The sequence below is a fragment of the Nelusetta ayraudi genome, unplaced genomic scaffold (genome assembly GCF_046127955.1).
Source record: "Nelusetta ayraudi isolate G7.1 ecotype Tasmania unplaced genomic scaffold, CSIRO-AGI_Nayr_v1 ptg000057l, whole genome shotgun sequence".
Taxonomy (NCBI): Eukaryota; Metazoa; Chordata; class Actinopteri; order Tetraodontiformes; family Monacanthidae; genus Nelusetta; species Nelusetta ayraudi.
This window is the reverse complement of record NW_027466107.1, coordinates 3,580,692-3,602,500: the sequence shown is the minus strand read 5'-3', so window position 1 is coordinate 3,602,500 and position 21,809 is coordinate 3,580,692. Positions and strand designations below refer to the sequence as shown.

Sequence of the window (21,809 nt, the reverse complement as noted above, 5' to 3'; positions counted from 1 at the left end):
GATCGGCAGTAGACTTTTCTCAAATCGACCGGCTGTATCTTCCTGTTTCTGGGGCAACGGGTCCCGCTGTCCCCTGTCGCCCCCTCCCCACTGCTTCCCACTCTGCCAGAGACAGACAGGAAATGAGAAACGGGTAGACAGGATATTGCGTTCTGGTGGCCTGGGGATTAACTGTTTTATCTAAACTAACACACGCACATACGCACACACGCACACACACACACACACGCACACACGCGCGCGCACACACACACACATACGCACGCATGCGCTCACACAGACAGGCGCACGCAGACAAACACACATCCATATTCTCACACATATAAACACACACATGCACACACCATTCATTCGTGGCAGCGTCAGGTGTAAACCGCACACACACACGCACACGCACCCGCACACACACACACACACACACACACACCAGAGAGATGGACCATGTAAGACGTACATTTCTTTTTTTCTTTTTTCTTTTTTCCACCCTATTTCCACAGGTACATTACATTAGGTGCTACGCTCACGTTGGCTTTGTCTCGTTGTTGTTGTCAACAACTTGAAACCGGCGCAAGTCGGGGCGCACACAACATATAACCAAATAAAACCGGTGGCGAGCATGTCTCCGGAAGCTCGCCCTGCTCTTCAAAGGCCTTGTGTGGCCTCCAGATTACAGCAATTACGTTGATTTAGCAATTTTTGAACGCTTTGTTGAGCAATAAGAGTGTGCGCGACGCTGCGTTACTGACGCCTGAGTGAATGCGGTGCACAAATGACAGCATCTGTCAGTGTTTTATTAGTGTTTGTACCAGGCCGCCTTATCTGTGTTTACACAAACTGTGCATATTTGTGTTTATGTGTGCATGTGACTGTATATAAAACCCACGCGTATGCATGTGGCCGTTGTGTGTCGGTGTCTTTTCCGTCCGTCTGTACGTACCTGCCCGGGTGACAGTCTGCCTCCGCGCATGGGCGTGACTCTACTGTATATATTGTATAATTATATACACGTGTGCATTTGTGTGAGTGTGAGTGAGCGGTGGCAGGGGTAGTGAGTATCGTGGGGAATGCTGGGAGATTTTAATAACACAGAAGCAGTGCAGGGAGATTTAATAAAAGGAGATGATGTGATTACTGAACCCTGGCTCTGAGCCATTTTGCTTCACAGAGCAATATCCGCCAAAAGAACGCGCACGCGTGCACGTACGCAAGCACACACGCATACACGCGCACATGCACGCACACACACACACACACACACACACACACACACACACACACACACACACACACTTCCTCACATATCCTCACACACACATCCAAGAAATGGATACTAAACAGTACAACTTAAAAAGTAAGATTGTTGCACATCGTTTGCTCTCTTTGCATCCATCACGTGTTTCCTTACAATGTACTTTTCATTTAAACAGCGTTCCGAACATACAACGCAACGGAATCACAAGCCACTATGTGAATATCTCACCATATTACACGTTGGGTGCAACCGAAATGCATCCGCACAGTAAAAGGAGAAGCGGTGGGTCTTTGATGTGCCCTGGTTACACAGCCAGGCCTTAATCTGTCCAAGTTATGTTCCCCCTTCACTTCCATGCAACCCATGTGAAGGTAATGCTTCAGGAGCTGCTGTATGCCGGCCTCGCACCTGTATAAATATTCATACGTTTTTTCGAGCAAGCGCAGCAACTGTAATTGCTCGGAGACACATCCATATTTATAGAACAATTTGAGTATTGCGGTCTGCACTGCGTTATTCTCGTCTGAGCTCGCGGGCAAAACAATGCCACATGACACGGCTCAGGGAGGCGACGGCGATTCCGTTTTTCTGTTTGTCATGTATATGATCGACAAAAAACCAAGCAGGGAAAAGGGCCAATCGCAACTATCTAATCCTTGACACTCAGGACCTTTTTTCCGCCTTAGAGTCTCTGAGCTCATAATCAGTGAGCTTGCAATTAGCAGAGGGCCCTTAACCCTGAAATCCAGCGCAGCAAATGAAAATGTGCTCGAGTTCTTCAAGTTGTGGATGCTCGGTGGTTGTTTTCCTCATGACGCTGCCAGACTCTTCTTGAAAACCTCTGATCACCTCAATAAAAGACAGCCCTGTGTGTTTAGGCAAGCCTCGTTTGAAATGATCCAATATACAGGCAGACTTGAGAAACAGCTGTTCCAAACTCTCAGCTCTTATATTTTTGAAAAAAGAAAATTGCATAGAGCAATTTTAAGATAAGTTGAAGACAAGAGGAAACAACATTTGACTATAGATTTTGTAAAGAAGACGGCGATTCTTTAAATTTACAATTATTATCTTTACAATTACAATTATTCAAATGACTCAAAAACAGTCTGATAATGATGATAATTATGACGTCAATAATAATGATAATAAAAATAAATAAATAATAATAATAATCTACCACAGACCAAATCTGTGTAACTGTTTTACAACCTGCATTTTACAGCCATAATGTTCATCCTGATTTAGTGGCAGCCACATCCTGGCCAGAGCTGGTGTGAATGATACTTCTATTAGAGGGATTAGACTGATCTACTTACAGACCCCCCTCTGTGGCAGTTGTCCCAAGTTGCCTTCATTCGCTGTGTTGAGTAAATTCCTACCGTGCTGTGTGCACCGCGATTAGGGAGTGTGGGACTTAACCACCAACATCATCAGTCTTGTGTCAAGTAACCCTGCTCTGTGGTGTTTTGTCAACACTGAAAGGAAGCATTTAAGGTATTGAACTGTGTGCTTGGATGGAGAGTAAAGTTGCCCTGACCAGGCTGCTAACCCTTCTTAATTGCCGAAATAGCACTTGATGTGTCGTTTTGTGACTGAGGCGTCTCCCTAATGGATATATCCCACGATAAAATAATTTCCTTCACTAAAATCCAGCATAAGGTTCAAGAAAAGTTGAGGCAACACAGTTAAACACGGGGCTCCTGTATCGCATCAGATTTGCAGAGGGATGATCATATGAATAATTGTGTTCGTGTTTATGAGTTAGTGACGCTGTCATTTGGGGAATTTGGGAAACGTTTGGCAGATGGATTGGGAAAGATTAGCCGCAGCAGCTGCGTTTGGGACAGAACCACAGATTAGGAGCTCTAATGTGCAGACCTGGCTCCTTCTTTACACTCCAGATTTGGGCAACAACACCTTCCTATCACTCAGTCAGGGAGCTACGACACTTCTGCCGGCATCCCTCCTTCCTCCCACTAAGCTTTTGTCCTGCCGACTCTATTGTCCAGGTTTCATTTGTTGTTTTTGCTGTGTTTCTGCAGCCTCAGTGCTTGCGCTTTCCAACAGGTATGTTTTCAGTGTGAAAGATATTTTAGATATTGTCACATCTGTCCATTTTACTTTTTCGTCATAGGTTGCACCACTAACATTACACTATGTTCTAGTGATATGTTGTAGTGCGATTGAAGGTTTGAATTTTTGCCAGTATAACACAAGGTATATTGATCTTTGGGGTGCACATATCGATGTGCACCCCTGTGTGTGTGTGTGTGTGTGTGTGTGTGTGTGTGTGTGTGTGTGTGTGTGCGCACGCGTGTGTGTGTGTGTGTGTGTGTGTGTGTGTTTAAGTGTGCATAAGTGAGAGGAGAGAGATTAACCCCATGCTATCCCCAATCCCTGGTTATGAGTTTACAGCGTCTGTCTGGCCATTGCACTGTTTAAACAACAATCTAATTAATCCTGTCTTTATTAGTTTCGGTGAACTGGGGAGGCAGGCTGGGAGGGCGCGAGAGAGAACTGGGAATGCTGGCATAAAAAAAAAATACTAAGGGAGGTAGGAGGGGGTGGGGAGGTGGGAGGAAACAAGTACGAGAGTAAGGATTTGAGAGGAATTTAATGGCAGGGACTTGCCCTGTGAATGGGAGAAAGTATGTGCAGAGATGGTGAGGCAGGAGAGAGTGAGAGAAAAGGGGTGAGAACAGCTGACAGGGCCACGGAGCGCTGGACAAAAGAAGGAAAGTGGTTGTCGTGGGGGGGAAAGCCTGAGAAAGACTCTAAGTCGAGTCTATTCGTATTGTTAACTGAGCACTTCAAGGTTGTGGTGGGATATTGATAACTGGCCCTTCAAACTGAAGCGTTCCAGGATTTAGATCGGGGGGTACCTCTCCAGCAGCTCCGCGGTGACTGGCTCGCTACTGCCCCCTGCTGCGATAAGAGGGAAGAGAAAATACAATATGAAGAAACACCAACAACAGTAATTCCTCTGAGCAGATGTTCACCTTGTTGCTCTGAGAATTGGGTAATGTTTATATGACCTTTAATTAAGAGACGATGCTAATCTCCCCAATCATTTGAGCTGAGGGTAAATGAATCAGGGCTTGTTGTCTGTGTTGCTTTGACTAATTACACTCACATCCTTCCCTCTTCATTTCAAGGGCTCATGCAACTCAAGTCCGGGCATTGTCTAAATCTCCTCCCGTCCTTGTCTCTTTGTGCACCTGCAGGCTGTTTGTGAGGAAGTGCAGCGCCTGCCTGCAGGTCATAGGGCGTTCGGAGCTCATAATGCGCGTACAGGGCCAGGTGTACCACCTGGGCTGCTTCACCTGCTGCGAGTGCGAACGCCGTCTGCAGCGAGGTGATGAGTTTGTGCTGAAGGAAGGCCAGCTGCTCTGTCGCATGGACTACGAGAAGGAGAGGGAGATGCTGGCTGCCATCAGCCCCACACCCACTGAGTCAGGTACAACCGGCTTTATTGTGCATCTTAAGCAGTTTTCATTAAAGCTGGTTTAAAAAAAAAAACGTAAAGTAAATTCTGGTCTCATTCAGTGAAAAGCGAGGACGAGGATGGCGGCGTGGGCTCCGGCGGGGGAAAGGGTGCTGATGAGGGGAAGGAGCACAAGCGTTCCAAGCGGCCGCGAACCATCCTGACCACGCAGCAGCGCCGCGCCTTCAAGGCCTCGTTCGAAGTGTCCGCCAAGCCGTGCCGCAAGGTGGGTGGACCGCACAACCAAAAGGAATCGTCATCGCTAAGTCTTTATTCTAAGAGCAATTAACAACCCCGACCTGTAGGTGAGGGAGACACTGGCAGCGGAGACTGGACTCACGGTGCGTGTCGTGCAAGTGTGGTTCCAGAACCAGAGAGCAAAGGTTAGCTTTCTTCTTTTTTTATTTCCAATGGAAAATGTCACTTGATTTAAGATTAAAAAATATATAAATGTTTGATGGCTCAGATGAAGAAGATAGCTCGAAGGCAGCAGCAACAGCAGCAACAGCAGCAGGAACAAGAGCAGCTGGGAGGAAGCAGGAGAGGACAGAGCAGAGGTGGCCGCCAGAGCAACGACGACAGTGAGGGTGAGAGAGTCTGTCAACGCAAATTCCTGAGTTTTGTTTTTTTTTTGTTTAAATACCTAAGAATCCGACCAAAGGTTCTGATTACAAATTCAACATAAAAGAGACTTTCTTCCCTGCGCAGACGGCTCCAGTACCCACGGTATGGACGGAATTCTGGGCTATACCTCTCTGCCACGTCAGCAGCTGCTCGCTCTGGACCCCAACATCTATGGTGGGGAGCCGTTTCGTCACGGCCTCACACCCCCTCAGCTGGGTAGCGAGCAGATGCATTCCTACGGTGAGGAAGGAAGGGTTGAAATTCAGAAGGGAATAGGAATAGTTTTTTCTTTTTCATACACCGTCCTGGTTCTAAAATCATGTGGTGATACAAGGCAATGATGAGGTAGCTTCATTCACATATTGTGATTTGTACATAAGGTAGCTGGATCAATGTGCTTTATACGATTTAAAAGCTATTTCTGCTTTAAAAACACAAACACATGCAATTCAAGAAAAAGCAAATGAGAGAAAATAATTATTTGCTTTGAAAGTATTTTTAAAAAAAATCATTCAATCTCTTTCGGGTGCCTCTATCCAAATATTTTGGATTCTTTTTCAAAATCAATCTGTCCCCAGCGGCGCTCGTTGACTCACTGTGCACTCCCACTTTATCTCACCGCAGACTCGGAAACTGTGTTCCACGACCTGGACAGCGATGGAAGCCTCGGTCACCTCGGCGACTGCCTTTTAGCAGCCGGCGACGGCGGCCTCCTGGCAGGGCGAGTGGGAAACCCAATCGACCGTCTCTACTCCATGCAGAACTCCTACTTCACCTCCTGACCCTTATAAACTCTCACCCTCCCTCCTCCCTCCCGCTCCACCTTTCACCTCAGAGTTGCAGCTAATGGAGTCTGTCCATCAACATGCCTGTGGGACCACTCTCCGCGAGAAAAAAAACAAAAAAACACCCAAAATGCACTTCTTAGCTTTTTGTCAAAAGGCCAAAATCATTCTAAGTCAAGCGTAATTACAGTACCGGTTTGCAGTCGATTTGCATCATGTTGCTATTCTCGTTCCTTCGATAAGAATCTCATGCTGGAAACACAGACACTGTACATGTCGATGTAAAAAAAAAAAAAGGCCTCAATATCTCATGTTGTATTTATGTGACATTAATTGACACACCCTTCTGGCGCACCTTCCAGAGAAAGACGCGTTGAGTCATACATTAAAATGTATGTCATGAATAGCAGGAAGGAATAAAATTGGCTGTTAGAGTGAATTCATCAGTAAGTATTTATTCATGGCAAATTCAAGGTGTCTTGGTTGGTCACCTGAGAAGCTGAGGGTCTAACTTAAACTAATACACTGCATTACTTGTCTCCTAGGACTAGTAAATAGTAGCTGTGCATAAAGACTGCAACATATACAATGCTGTGTATGGCTGGGAGTACATTTTTGCTCTCAGGTTAGCGTGTTTTGTTTTTGTTCTTCTTTTTAACCTGAGTTAAAACTCAGGAAATTGTGAAAGGCAGGATTACCATTTAAACTAACTTCAAGAGCACAGCAAAGAGGAAGAAAAAAATTCCAGGTGTGAAACTGTTAATTCATTGTTAATTAATACAACACATTGATTGATACATTTGCCATAGTGCATGACTGGAATAATGTGGACCAAAAGAAAAAAAAATCATAGTTTAAAGAAATGCTACAGGGTAATTACAGGATCACGGAAACAGGGTTGTACAAGTGGTAATTCTTGCAGTTCTCTACGTTTACTATTAAATTATTGAATAACTAGCGTTGCACAGAAAATGACTGACAAGATCTATAAATTCCCAAAACCTAAAAACACTGGGTACACATGTGCTCCAAATGTAAATGTGAGTGTGTTAAATTAAATTGTTGTAGACACTTTCTATATTATTTTCTTGAGCATAACAAATTTGATGTTGTTAGACATTTTGTACCTTCTGTAATTATCAGCCGATATTAAAACTGTAGCATGGTATTTATATGTCACAAGGTGGGCTACAAATGAAAGGCCTCCAAAAGTTAATTTGGATAGAAAGTGCTGCAGTGGGCATCAGAATCAGATTTACTGTGTGGTGCGGAATAAAATAGGATTAATGTGACACTTGATTTATTTTCAGTGCCAGTGATCAGCTCATGCCTGTAACGTCCTCTGTTGACATCATGTTTGATGTTGATCACTGACTAATGGTATTTCTACAGTGATATTTTTGTGAATGTAAGTTATGTGTGGTATTAGGCGACTTAACCTTGTTTCTGTTTTTTGTTTTTGTGACTGCCAGGTGGTGTGCTTTGAATGTACTGTTGCCGTATCTCTAATACAATCTGCGGTTTCATCTTAGCGGTGCCCTTTCCTTATTTGTGCTAAATATTTCATGTGACGATACGCTGATGACTGTCTCGGTTGATTCACACACACAAAAAAAATCCCTCACAATGACCTTTTAAAACTTAAAGTGGTTGAACCAGAAAAGGTCCGTTCCGCTATGTGAGCACAGAGAACGTAACTCAACATCCTCCCGTCTCACTCAAAAGTCCCGCTGATTAGAAGTGAATAGCTGCCTCCTCCTCCTCCTCCTCCTCCTCCTCCTCTGTCTCTTTCCTCTCTGACTCCCAACTTTTAAGCAATGAGTGGTCAGAAAGTTTGTGTGGGGGTGATACATTCCAGTTTAATGTTTGACTTTGACCTTGAAAGGGGGGCAGGCGTAGGTAACGAGAAACAACAGGATGAGTAATCCGCCGTTGGTTTGAAAAAGGCTGTTTAATGAAAATATCTATGAATCAATTTGTGTGGCAGCAGCAGGTATAAATTACACATTTACATTAAATATGATACATTAGGAAAAACACCAGTTTTGCTTTTAACGCATTTAAAGTCCTGCACTTTTCAAGACACATACACATCTATGAAGTCAAACAGAAGTGTTGAAAAAAAATAAGTGAAAAATAAACTGTGACGTTGGTAAATCCCTGCTGAGCTGATGTGGAGCAAATCCTGGAACGCTAGGATGGCTGTGGCACTGGACTTGCAGCTGGCAAAAGAAATGAAAGGTAATTGTGATCTCAGCATCACATGTACGGATCATTGAGTTTCAATACAAAAAAACACACACACACACACACACACACACACACACACACACACACACACACACACACACACACACACACACACACACACAGATATGCACAATCTCAAGGTTTCCATCCAGACATTGACCTTGAGTTGTGTTTCCATTCCATTCAAGTACTTACACACTTCACTGATGTCCACCGTCTCCGCACAGGCCACGAAGCGGGCAACGTGTGGCGAGCAGGAGGTAGGTGTGTCCTGGTTTTCTCTCAGGCACCGCTCAAACTGCACAAACTGCGTGGAGCAGTGCTGGCGGATCTTCTGGATCACCGGGCTGTCGACAGGAAGGAACACACACAAAGTGTGTAAAAATGTGATTAAAATGATGTTTAATGTTCTTATCTGTTCCAGAGTCAGCCATTGCTTACGTGCCGATACACAGATTTTATTTGTGTTTGCACTTGTTTGCTGAATGTGTGTTTATTATTTATTCATTTTTCCTTTAATTACTTGGATTGCGTTGTTTTGAAGTAGGTGCCGCATCAGAGCATAGCCACTAGGATAATTAAACTACACCGCTGGTGGTTTGTGCGATACTAAAATGATGCCCTTACTGTGACGACGTGCACTGCGCGACCTTCATCTTCAGTTCATGACACTCTTGCTGCCATGTTGATGGGTTGGAAGCCACACATGACCCATACGCCTCCATTTCATTGTGGCAATACTTTGCCGTTATATTCATAGCAGCCTGCCTAAATGTGAGGGGTAAATCAGAAAGAGTCACCAAGTCATAAAAGTAATCATATTTCATATTTACTAAACAAAAACGAGATGTTAGGGAACTGAATGCTGGGATGCAGCGTGCTCGAATCTTCGCAAAAAAAAAATCCCTGTGAATGAGAGTGAACTTCAGCTTAGGAAAACATGCGAAATCTTACATATTGCTTGTTGGAGGTTGTCAGTCAAGAAGAAAGTGAACTATCACGGTCGTGTCGCCCGCTTTCCAGCACGTTCAGCCATGTCCGTGCACCGAGCACGTCGTACTCTACGACAGGACGGAAACGGTGCATTGCGCAGTGTCATTGGCTCAGGGACCTGTCAATCAAACACTCTGGTGCCGCCAGTTCCGCTCCAGTGACCGTCTTAAAGGGGAAGCGCCTTTCATCGAGATTTAGGCACGTTAACTGGAATTGTGAGACTAATAAGAATAGATTCTGTGGCACATTTTGAAATTTTTTATTTCATTCAAAATTAAAAGTGAATTAGACAACAAACTTCGATCGCACGAAGGACAAAAAATATAACGGCTCTGTTCGTGCGTGCCTCTCGGGCAGGCATGACGTGTCTTTACGCGTTGACGTACGCGGAAGCAAGTGTCGGAATATGAGCGATTCAGTGAAGGGGTTTTGGAAGCTGGATCGAGAACTGTTCCGTGTGTAGAATCGTCTCTTGGCCGACTACATCACGACGGGTGGCGGTGGATAGTAGAGGGGGGCAGAGGAGGGTAGGCAATACGATGAACGACGTGAAGAAAGAGCGCTGTCCGACTGCGGACGGAGTCCGGGAGCCGGGTGAGCTGCAAATGGCCCCCTCTGTGAACCACAATCGGCATGACAGCGGCACCGGCGACGAGCTGGTGAGCTCGGTGACGCTCTACAGGCGAAGGCCGCGGCTGCTACACGGCACCGTCCTCCCGTTCCTGGCTGTGCTCTACCCCGGCTGGATGTATGCGTGGTTAGGAGTGTATGGTGCCGCCGAGTATCCGGAGGCAGGCCTCCTGGCTCTAGCCGCTATCGGGATCGCGCACGTCCTCACAGCGCTGTCTGGTTATTGGTCCGTGCATGCGCACTGTTGGCTCACTTGCTCCAAGGTAAACATAAGCAAAGCTGGAAAAAAAAAATAAAACGCAGTGTGATACTAATGTTGTTTGCCGTGCGGAATCCTCTCACCTTGTAAAGGGTTCGAAGATCAGAATCAGGTCAACAAAGGAAACCTCACCTTAAATCTCTCATTTCCACTCTATAAATCTAGATTAATAAATGAAACTGCAGATATTTGGATACATTTTGGATTGTGGGTTTTAAGTCATGTTTAAGAGATTATTTCAAGGATGTGTCTGAACGAAAAGTTTTTCTTTAAACTTTTTCACCTTTTCTTTTCTTTCTTTTTTTGCACAGGAACGTGATCCAAACAAGGCAACACTGGCAAAGGTGATACCAACTCCCAATAATGGTTTTGCTGAGCTTGTGGCACTACAGAGGGATCAGGTCAGTTTACATAATAACTCTCCTAACACACCTCATATTGCTTTGATTGAAAGCATGGTCCAGATTTATCATTGACGACATTCAAAACCCAATTTGAAACAATTTCTTTAAAACTGGTCATTTTTTTTGCCATCCCCCAAGTGCACTTGGGCTAGAAATATGTTGGGGAAATGGTCTCGAATTGCTGAAACTTTAACTATATCTTTCCTTTTCTTTTGCCCGCAGGATGAAAACGGGGAAGGAATTCTGTCTTTTGAGTTTCAAAAGATCCGCTACGTTTTTGACCACAAAGAGAAGAAATGTTTCCTCCCAATTGCATTTCCCATCAACCACCCGCTGGGTCACTTTCAGTCCTGGCGTGGCTACCAGGAAGAGGTTGACCTCAGGGCTGCAGAAAAACACTTTGGCACCAATCGTGCTGAGATGATGGTTCCGGATTTCTTGGAGCTGTTCAAAGAGAGGGCCACTGCTCCGTTTTTTGTTTTCCAGGTATGCGCCTGAGAGAAAATATTCCCTTTTATTTTGCCAAAGGCACACACAGTTTAACTGATGTCACGTGCGTATGTGTCTGTTTTTAAACAATCCTCTGTCTACCAACCATCAGGTTTTCTGTGTGGGGCTGTGGTGTCTCGATGAATACTGGTACTACAGCGTTTTTACACTTTTCATGCTGGTGGCGTTCGAGGCCTCCTTGGTCCAGCAGCAAATGAGGAACATGTCTGAGATTCGCCGCATGGGGAACAAGCCCTACATGATCCAGGTGCGCTTGGATCAAATTCCATTTGAAGTGCTACTTTGTGTTGCATACCAAAATCCACCCGGTGCTATCAACGCTCACCAATTCCCCGTCTCTGTTTCAGGTTTACCGCAATAGAAAGTGGAGGCCTATTTCTAGCGATGAACTCGTCCCTGGTGACCTGGTCTCTATAGGTAAACCTCCGTGGTAGAGTTGTCTTTTCTTTCTTTTAAACTCGTTGAATTGTGTTAGTGTACATTTAAAATGTGTGTTTTGCACCTTTTAAGGACGTTCGCCGCAGGACAACCTGGTACCGTGCGACGTGCTGCTACTCAGAGGCCGTTGCATCGTCGACGAGGCCATGCTGACCGGAGAGTCAGTGCCCCAGATGAAGGTTGGAGCTCTTTGTTAGACTAGTATTGCATATTTCAATACGTAGACCTTGACAGTTCTAAGTAAAGTTTTATTCACCGCTAATGTTATTCCAGGAACCAGTGGAGGAGTTAGACCCAGAGCGAATCTTGGATCTTCAGACAGACTCTCGTCTTCATATCATCTCTGGCGGAACCAAAGTTGTCCAGCATACCCCTCCTCTGAAGGCCAGTGCAGGACTCAAACGTGAGTTTTTGTTCATGAGGCATCTCCTGGCACACTGTGACATTTTTTTCCCCCACATCAAAATAAGGCACAAACTGATTAATCCTTCCTTTTCTTGTTTAGCTGTGGACAATGGTTGCGTGGCCTACGTGTTGAGAACAGGATTTTACACCTCTCAGGTAAGGAGGATGCTTTCTGTTTCCATGTAACGTCCTACTTGAGTTGGCTTCAGAAGACTGATGGTGTTCCATTGCGCCTTCAGGGTAAACTGCTCCGGACCATCCTGTTTGGTGTGAAGAGAGTTACAGCAAACAATCTGGAGACTTTCATCTTCATCCTCTTCTTGCTTGTGTTTGCCATTGCTGCCGCAGTTTACGTGTGGGTTGAAGGTAACGTGCATATTTAATTGTCCCGTAACGCTGACATCATTACTCGTTACAGAACAAAGTACTTTGTAGTTGCAGAATCTGAAGACCATTTTTTTTTCTTTTTTTGTGCTTTGTGTTCCTCCCTCAGGAACTAAGGATGCTACCAGGAATCGCTACAAGCTATTTCTGGAATGCACGCTGATCCTCACCTCTGTCGTTCCACCCGAACTCCCCATAGAGCTCTCACTGGCTGTCAATACGTCGCTCATTGCTTTAGCTAAGCTTTGTATGTTCCTGTTTTATCCTGCATGTGCACCGAATGCATTTCAGATATTCTTTTCACTGTATTGATTCATTGGAACGTGCTCGATCTTCTCCCGTCCAGATGTTTTCTGCACAGAGCCCTTCAGGATACCTTTTGCAGGGAAAGTGGAGGTTTGCTGCTTCGACAAAACGGGAACACTGACCAGCGACAGTCTGGTTGTGCGTGGAGTTGCGGGATTGAGGTAAATGCTGTTCATTGTTTGGATTGTTAACCTTTTTCAGGGTTAACCACATGCTGAACCATGTGTAGATTGATAGATTATTTTCGCATTATTTTGACAGGGACGGGAAACAAGTGATGCCTGTATCCGAGATCCCGATTGAGACGCATCGAGTGGTGGCCACTTGTCACTCACTGGTGACTCTGGATGATGGACAGCTGGTAGGAGATCCACTTGAAAAGGCCATGCTGACATCTGCTGACTGGACCCTTACGAAAGGTATGAGTTGTTCTCCAGCGTGATATCAAGCATGTGCCCACTCATTTAGCAGTCTTTCTAGTTTCATTTAGCCTCTTGTGATCAGCCAAGTGCGTTCTGTAAACAGTTCATCTTAATCATTTTGGTTTTTATTCCATTGCTTTGAATCAGTTTTTTTTTTTTTTTAACTTAGACTCGAGTACTGTGTTAATATTCTGCCTTTGATTGTCTGTGCCTCTCTGACTCTCTCGCTTCTTTCATCAGATGAAAAGGTTTTCGCGCGAGGCATCAAAACGCAGGGGCTCAAGATCCATCAGCGTTTCCACTTTGCCAGTGCCCTGAAAAGGATGTCGGTCCTGGCCTCTTATGAAAAACTAGGCTCCACTGAACTCTGCTATATCTCAACTGTCAAGGGAGCGCCAGAGACGCTCAGAGGAATGGTACCACCAGCTTTCATTTAAAAACACAGTTTTCCCTTGTGAATTATGCCAGCGTTGATGTGTTTTCAACGTGTCACAATTGCAGTTTGCGACGTTTCCAAAAAGTTATGACGAAGTCCACAAGGAAATGTCTCGCGAAGGAGCCAGAGTGCTCGCCTTGGGTTACAAAGAAATAGGACACCTCAGTCACCAGCAGGTTGGTCAAACTTATATTGGTTCTCAAAGCCATCAAAAAAAAATTTCCAAAAGACTGAACCGGATCTCTTGTTGGTTTTTTTTTAAGGTCCGGGAGATGAGCCGCGATACTCTGGAGTGTGACCTGCAATTTGCCGGCTTCATGGTTGTTTCGTGCCCCCTCAAGACCGACAGCAAGGCCGTCATCAGAGAAATCCAGGAGGCGTCTCACCATGTAAAAAAAACCAAAACAACAAAAAGTCTTGCAATCCCCATTGACGACACTGTGGCGTGAAGATGGGTTTTTATTTTCCTCTGCCTCCAGGTTGTGATGATAACCGGCGACAATCCTCTGACGGCGTGCCACGTCGCCAGAGAGCTCCACTTCATCCAGAAAAAACACACGCTCGTATTGCAACAAAACTCTAGTCACGGTACGTCAGGAACGCACTTCACTTTGTCGTTTTGTGAGATTATCAGCGGTCTGATGTTCTTTTTCACTTGTTGTATTTAGGTGTGTGGCAATGGGAATCTATAGATGGCAGTGTGAGTTTGCCGCTACCTCCTCCCTCCATACCCTCTTTCGTGAGTCAGTACGACCTGTGTGTAACGGGCGACGGGCTGGCCAAGCTAAGTTGTGAACCTCGGATCCTCCATGCACTCCTCCCTCACATAAGAGTGTTCGCCCGCGTCAGTCCCAAACAAAAAGTAGGTCCCAACGTCGTGTCTGCAGTTGCTCGAATTGTTGTTTTGAAGCTAATTTGAGGATTTGATGAAGCATATATTGGTTTGAGTGTTTTTGTAACTTCTGTAACGACTGCATAGTTTTTTGTACTGTTTTTTTAGAGCTGCAAAAGTGTAGTTTCCCTGTTTGGGATCAATAAAGTCTATCTATCTATCTATCTATCTAATCGATACCTGGGAGCGGATGGGAATTGAGAATGTTGAAATATTGGGGCTGAAAGATATTTTTAGGAAAAGGTTCAATATTTCTAATATATGTAAGATTGATTTTTTTTCGTTTTCTGGACCTTTTTTTGTTCTTATAGGAATTTGTCATCACCAGCCTTAAGGGTCTTGGTTATGTTACGCTGATGTGTGGCGATGGCACAAATGATGTCGGGGCTCTCAAACACGCCCATATCGGTAAGTGTAAACCGGCAACACAGACATCAAGCGTCCTCATCTGTGGCCCCGCCCCCTCCAACAGCTCGTGGTGATGATTCAATTTTTTTAATTTTCTTTTTAGGTGTTGCACTTTTAGCGAACGCACCCGAGCGCATTCCTGAAAAGAAGAAGCGTAACAGAGAAAAGGATGCCGCCGCAGCGGAATTCAGACCCGCGCCACCTGTCAGCACGGGAGGCAAGCCGAGTTCCAGAGCAGCCAGGCAGAGGTTGATGGCCCAACGAGAAGAGCAGCTTGCAGCACAAAAGGTTCGTCCCCACAAGAGGACTTTCTTTTCATTATTGTGATGACAGACTTTATTTTATTTTATACAAGGAATTCGATAAGGGAAATGAGGGAGAAGGGCTTTGAAAAGCCATGGTCTCATGGGACGAGATTTTACAAGAATTCCGGGTTGTGCGCTTCACACCTTTCTATGGAAACACCTGCAAACCGCAATTGTACTTTGTCGAAATTTAGAAATATTGCTTTTATTTTGAGAAAGACTGTCATGGAAACACAGCTACAGCTCACTCGTTGCGCTCTCTCCAGTTGTCTGGGGAAAAAATTAACAAAATATTTGTTTGCAACTCCAAAAGGAGATGTTTTTCCTTCTTTCATTCTATCAATTTGTTCTCTGCTCAGGAGAGGATCAGTCAAGTCTTGCGGGAGCTTGAAGAGGATCAGGTCCAAGTTGTGAAACTGGGTGACGCCTCCATCGCTGCTCCCTTCACCTCCAAGCTCTCCTCCATTCAGTGCAGTGAGTAAGACTCCTCTCTTAAAACGACATTAAACATACAGCTTGCAGGTCATCTCTTAATTCTTTCATTCACCCCCCCCCAATTATTTCTAGTCTGTCACGTCATAAAGCAAGGTCGCTGCACGCTGGTGACCACTCTCCAAATGTTCAAGATCCTCGCTTTGAACGCTCTAGTGCTGGCCTACAGCCAGTCTGTGCTCTACCTCGAGGGGGTCAAGTTCAGTGATTTCCAGGCAACACTCCAGGGCCTCCTGTTGGCGGGTTGCTTCCTTTTCATCTCTAGGTCAAAGGCAAGAATCTTTTTTTTTTTTTTTTTACACCTACCTGAATGTTTACCTGCTATAAGTATCTATTTTTTTTTCCTTCGCCAATTAATGATTTCTCTCTCTCCAAACCCAATGCAGCCACTGAAAACATTGTCTAAAGAGCGACCGTTACCAAACATATTCAATCTGTACACGGTGCTGACGGTGTTGCTGCAGTTTGCAGTGCACTTCTGCAGTTTGGTGTTCCTGTACAGAGAGGCGCAAATCAGAAGTCCACCCAGGTAAAATCACACAATGGAAAAAAAAACGGGTGTCAGCTGAAACATTTTTAAAGTTCCACTCTCAAAAAATGTATTTTTTTTTATTTATTTTTTTTTTGCAGGGAGGAGCAGTTTGCAGATCTGTATAAAGAGTTTGAGCCCAGTCTAATCAACAGCACTGTGTATATAATGTCCATGGCCATGCAAATGGCTACCTTCGCCATTAACTACAAGGTACATGCTTCTGATATGTTTAATATATACTCTTGTTCTTCCCACTTGACACCATTGCTTGTCTTGTCCAACAGGGTCACCCTTTCATGGAGTCTCTCAGTGAGAACCGGCCACTACTATGGAGCATCGCGCTATCAGGTTTAGCAATTGTTGGGCTCCTCACTGGTTCTTCACCAGAATTCAACGAGCAGTTTGCTCTTGTAGAAATTCCAACCGAGGTAATCTGACATTTGACTGCTTGTTACGTTTTGCTTTGTGGTAATAGGTTGTATTTCTTTGATGTAATGTCTTTCTCTGTTCACTTTCTTGCAGTTCAAGCTAATTATTGCCCAGGTCCTGGTGGTAGACTTTGTCGTTGCTCTGCTGGTGGACCGTGTCCTACAGTTCCTGCTGGGCAAAGGAATTCTCAGGCTGCCTTCGTGAACTCAGTGCCAATAGTGACCCTTGCCAAACAAACTGTAAAGGGAGAGAAACTCTGAGGGAGGATGAAACTACATAAGCTGTTGGGACATAAACAGACTGAGACACTTGTGTTGTTCAGTACTGTGGTGTATTCCTCCCTCTGACCTGGTCAGCTTCTTCTTAACCAGTTTTGTTCCAACGTTCATATGATCTGCTTCAACTATTTCTTTTTGTTTTCTTCATGATGTTTTCCAGCTACTTTCTCTTTTCTCTAATCTGTCAATCCCCTGTTACTAAAAGCCATTGAGACAACAGTATTGAGTGGAAAGCAAGACAACATGGCAGCCTGAAAGTAACACATACCCGCACACACTATTGGGGAATTCTCCAAGCAAATTGCAAATTTTCATTTTCTTTTTTAATTCCTCCCCCTCTTCCATACTTTTGTAAAAAGTGAAATACATAACGGACTTATAAATACTTCTATATAACAATTATGGAATTTGTGAAGTGTTTTGTAGTCTTGGAAAGGTGAATAATGCCTGGCTGTTGATGAGCCATTCTGTTCCCCAAAATAGGCAAGAAAAGGCTATCGGGTGAGAAGAGTATTGTGGAACTGCGCATTTCTTCAAGGAAATGAAGACAGGAAATGCATCTCATAAACCCTCCATTTGTCTTTTTAAAAAAAATCAAATTCTGTAAATTTTCAGTGCACTGACTGATATTAAGAATTCTAAAATGTTTACAAGGGGGCTTAAATTTCTGTTTTTTTTTTTTATAAATAAAATTATGTTCTGAATATATTCAGGAAAAAAAACTATTCGATGACTTTGTGAAACATTCAATCTCCAAGATGTGAAAATAATTAATGTTCACTCTACGTTCTTGGCATAATATGTATTGCATTTCTTACTTTATTTTATTTTCAAAAGTGTTAAATAGTCCTCTGTTGACAACATGACACACACGTACATCCACCCCACACACTTCCAAACGAGTTTTTCCCAAACTACAAGAGAACTACATTTCCCACAATGCCATGGGAAGTGAAGGGGTTGGGTCTGAAGGGCGCGCTGTGAGGAAAACTTTGAAAAGGAAAAATGGCGGAAAAACAAAGCGAAGATGGACGAGACGGGTGTGTAGTTTTCTTTTTTTTAACACGAAGGGTGGCTGTTTATACATTAGATAATAAAAGTCATTGCAAATGACAGTGACGTTATTTCTATTTCGTCAGCGTTGCCCATGGAAAGCACCTTAGCGAGGTTGCGCCGCTGTTGGCCGACGTGAACATGTTTCAAAACGGCTGTTCAAACACTCGATGTGTTGCGTCGTCTTCTTAAGTCATGCTTTCTCTCTCTTTTCAGTTTTGATAATGTGTCTGGTGGCCAGAGCAAGGTAGGTTGTTTCAACATAAGCTTCCCCTATCACATACTCCCCCGTTTTAAGACTCGTCATTTATTATTGGCGGCGTTCATTTTGACGTCCAGGTGAAGTCGGTCAAACAGGCGGCCAAGAGATGCTCCTCCAGCAACCCGAGCGCTGCGCCACCGCCCAAGTCTCCGCACAGCGACGTCCCGTCACCGACCGCCTTTACCTCGGATGCAGGGGACGGACGTCCAGTGGAGGACAAACCAGACTTGCCGTTGGACGACACGGACGGACCGCCGGCTCCTCCCGTCAGCCCCGCCACACGGAGGAAGTCCTGGCGGAGAGCCACCTTGACCCGCCGCTCTCTGCCCAGCCTCCCCAACCAACACGAGAGTGAGACGTCCGCTTTTAGTGCACCGTGACATCAGTAAAGGGCGTATTTGTATTTTTATACATATAAAAATCTGCTCGTGCATTTGTGTGTTTTAGCCTTGTGCAGAAATATCGATACATCTCTATCGGACCAGGAGAGGCTTGACAAATTGATTGAAGCCTCGATGAAGGTGAGTGTATACAATTATTGTGTGCTGTAAAATACTATTTAAATGTGTTTGTCTGACACCTTAGAATTTTTTATTTATATTCCTAATAGCACTTTGTCATATGTTTAATCATGTCCAGTTTGCAATAGAAAGAACTAAAAGTTCTCTGCAGTCAGTGCCAAACGTCTCCCTGGAGTCTTTTCAGAAACAAGGTTGGTTTTCTATGAATGGAACACTTACTGTCTTCAAAATGACATAAAAGTGTATATTAACCACATAATTTATGACGCAAGTTACATGGTATGTGTCTTGTATTGCGCAGTTGAGAAGATGCAGAAAGAGTGGGCTTGTCAGGCTATCAACATGAAGACTGGCCTCCCTGCAAGAGAAGCCTAGTATTAGAATATAATTTTTTTTCATATGCAGTTAAAATTTCGTTTTTCAAGCATATCTCACTTATGACTTCATTATTTGGTTTTCAGCTCTGGCAAACCTGCGAACGCAGCCATGGAGAATGTCAGGAAATCCATCAACAGGCATGATTTATTTTATGACTGTATCGCACAGAGTCAAAGTATTTATACTCACAATAGCAAATGGATTATTTGACCTTTCACTCTGGGTTGTTTTGTTGTATTGAGCCTCCTGTGTTCTACCACAGGTTTCAGATTGAAAGTGACCGCTGGGAGGCGCTGTTGAACAAGCACCAGAACAAAGCAGAGGAGTTGAAAAGGTAATTTATTTATTTTTCTTCATTGTGGTATTGTGACTACTGCTTTACAATTCTGTATTAAATAATGTATTATTTATTCACTTTAGGAAAGTGGAGCAGGGCTTGGAGAAGGGTGTATCATTAAACTCTGCATCTGTGGCTCAGTCCTCACAGTACCACCTTATACAGAGCAAACCTGACTACCACAGTCTTTGCAGACAACAGTCTTTGCTTCAGGCAATGGAGATCATTGTAAGTTGGAAATGTGATCAATTTTAATATGATTACTGTTTTATTGTGCTAATAAACCAAATGCGCATTTGTTTTGAACATAGAGGCAATATGAGAACAAATTAACAAAATTGCAAAATAATTATATGTATTGTGTATTGACATCTAATCTCTTATTCAAAGATGGATACACAGAGTAAGATGGTTATGCAGTTCCAGTGCTTCAGGGAGCAAACACAGTTGTTGGTAAAGGAGACCAGCGGTCGACTGGGTAAATATTTTTTTGTCATTTGCAGTCTCTTCGTAACCACACTTTGTACACTTTTCATTGAGTTAACATTTTTATTTTATTTTTTTCTTTGCAGCGGCAGAGGCAGGATTCCAGGATATTTCACCTGATGTTATTAGGAAGTTAATGGCTGTACCAATCAAATCTTCTGCAACTTCTTAGCTCATCCGGCTGAAGACGAGCACAAGCTATGAACGTTTATCTCCCGTGTCTCTTTGTAGTTTGCATATTATGCCCATATGTTATAATGTATTTTTCATAATTACCTGTTTCCGAGCACGTGATGTCTTAAGTTTGTAATTTAGTGCTTCAAGTTATATCCTGAACTAAGTTTTAAATCTCTGGACTCATGTCAAATAAATTCATTTCTGTGGACGTGTGACAATTCGGAGGTTCAGAATTATGCACACGTTTCACCAGCAGGTGGCAGTGACTGGTCGAAGAAAAAAAAATGCTGTAAGATTTATGGACGACCAGACTGGATTTTTCCGTTCAGCCTTAATTCCTATCTACAAACAACCTGGTACTCTCTTTTATGGCAACTGTTATAGTGATAATAAAAAATTTCACTAGTATCCTATAAATTAACGATATCTGTCATTTTAATTGAACCATATTCTAAAGGGGTTGGGGAGGTTTAAATTTGTAATGATTAGACATCTTGTAAAATATATATAAATAAATTACATAAATGTTATTGATCAAAGATTAACAGCACTGTTAGTATGAAGTTCCATCATTAAAATTAACTAAAATTGCGCTTTGCTCAATGGAGTGAACCAGTGCAACTCGTATTTTAACCTATAAAAATACAAAACTGTTGGAAAGATGTGACTTAGGATGCAGGACTCTGGATAATAATTGGAAGTCATTTGTTTATGCATAATCCCTGTTAAAGCTCACGCCTGCTGACATTCTCCTTTTTATTGGTGTATCTATTTCACTCCATCGGTGTTCCCTGACCATTCAAGATGATGCCCCTCCCCCACAGTGACTCAACCCCATCTCTTGCATTTGGCTTGGTCACTGATGCAGAACGAAGCTTTGACATTGTACCAGTCAGTCAAAGCTTTGTCGGCTATCGCTCCTATCTTCGACCCTTTTACCTATTAATGTTTGCACTTGGCTTGTTCCCTAATCCAATATTTGGCCAGAGAATACCTCAATTTCAAACAGTAAATACGAACACATTACTTTGTTTTATGAGACCAATGTGGTCTTTGCCGAGTCTCCCTTTGCAATTGCATCTAAGGAAGTGACTGGAGATCACAGGGACAAGCAGAGAAGGGAGACAAGCAGGGTTGTGACCGTGAGAGTTGTGAGCAAAGGAGGATGGTGCACAGCAGGAGAGATCGATTCTTATTTAGATGAAAATGAGGCTTGATGCTTGTGGGGTGAGAGGAGGGCAGCTTTCGCATCCAAATGAACAGAAGTTTCACCGAAACGATCCTCCATCACCAACAATAAAAACATCAAGAGTTAAAAAGCAGCTGGCATACTCTTTACTCTCGATAACGTTCGCTATTGACATTGATAGCTATTGACTTTGGGGATTAAGTGGCAACCAATAAACCTTTCCCCTAAAAAAAAAAAAAATCCGTAGTAAATGATTTGTTTGAAGCTTTTTTTTAAACTGGTGTTTATTTTGTATTCTGTGACTATTTCAATCTGAAGGTCTCAACCATACTACATTAACATAGTACAATTTTATGAGTTTGATTATTTTGTGCTGGTGGCATTAGTGTTCAGGAAATTTGAATCCACTGTTTAAGATGAACCACCAAGTAAAAAAGACGTGTGCATCTGTAGTGCATGTGTTCTATAAAACAACCATCCAACAC

The 21,809-nt window shown here is 43.6% G+C and overlaps 4 protein-coding genes across 4 annotated transcripts in view; 3 read left to right on the top strand and 1 right to left on the bottom strand.

Moving 5' to 3' along the window:
* lmx1al (LIM homeobox transcription factor 1, alpha-like) overlaps positions 1–7,679 on the top strand; it is a 14,600-nt gene extending 6,921 nt beyond the window's left edge. Inside the window, exons 4-9 of the mRNA XM_076038594.1 lie at positions 4,480–4,712; positions 4,802–4,965; positions 5,045–5,122; positions 5,206–5,326; positions 5,448–5,603; positions 5,988–7,679. Of these exons, the coding sequence (XP_075894709.1) occupies positions 4,480–4,712; positions 4,802–4,965; positions 5,045–5,122; positions 5,206–5,326; positions 5,448–5,603; positions 5,988–6,145 (910 nt within the window). The 3' untranslated portion in view covers positions 6,146–7,679. The remainder of the gene's footprint in view (positions 1–4,479; positions 4,713–4,801; positions 4,966–5,044; positions 5,123–5,205; positions 5,327–5,447; positions 5,604–5,987) is intronic.
* A 401-nt stretch (positions 7,680–8,080) lies between these two features.
* Positions 8,081–9,495, bottom strand: chchd5 (coiled-coil-helix-coiled-coil-helix domain containing 5). Its single transcript, XM_076038595.1, has 4 exons — positions 9,353–9,495; positions 9,026–9,166; positions 8,594–8,745; positions 8,081–8,370 (listed from the first exon to the last, which is right to left on the bottom strand). Coding segments are annotated over exons 1-4 (324 nt in total). The 5' UTR covers positions 9,355–9,495; the 3' UTR covers positions 8,081–8,341.
* Positions 9,496–9,731: 236 nt separating this feature from the next.
* atp13a1 (ATPase 13A1) lies at positions 9,732–17,642 on the top strand. The gene is made up of 25 exons (XM_076038585.1): positions 9,732–10,284; positions 10,592–10,681; positions 10,907–11,170; positions 11,286–11,441; positions 11,542–11,611; positions 11,705–11,811; positions 11,906–12,035; positions 12,138–12,193; positions 12,277–12,403; positions 12,531–12,668; positions 12,768–12,888; positions 12,989–13,146; positions 13,390–13,565; positions 13,651–13,761; positions 13,849–13,974; positions 14,065–14,173; positions 14,254–14,447; positions 14,789–14,885; positions 14,989–15,173; positions 15,550–15,664; positions 15,758–15,954; positions 16,069–16,211; positions 16,313–16,424; positions 16,499–16,642; positions 16,737–17,642. The coding sequence occupies exons 1-25, from the start codon at positions 9,931–9,933 to the stop codon at positions 16,845–16,847; spliced, it is 3,591 nt and encodes a 1,196-aa protein (XP_075894700.1). The 5' UTR covers positions 9,732–9,930; the 3' UTR covers positions 16,848–17,642.
* Positions 17,643–17,854: 212 nt separating this feature from the next.
* Positions 17,855–20,552, top strand: dsn1 (DSN1 component of MIS12 kinetochore complex). The gene is made up of 10 exons (XM_076038584.1): positions 17,855–17,961; positions 18,191–18,221; positions 18,314–18,587; positions 18,684–18,757; positions 18,876–18,948; positions 19,059–19,131; positions 19,219–19,469; positions 19,556–19,700; positions 19,863–19,950; positions 20,045–20,552. The coding sequence occupies exons 1-7, from the start codon at positions 17,927–17,929 to the stop codon at positions 19,343–19,345; spliced, it is 687 nt and encodes a 228-aa protein (XP_075894699.1). The 5' UTR covers positions 17,855–17,926; the 3' UTR covers positions 19,346–19,469; positions 19,556–19,700; positions 19,863–19,950; positions 20,045–20,552.
* Positions 20,553–21,809: the final 1,257 nt, after the last annotated feature.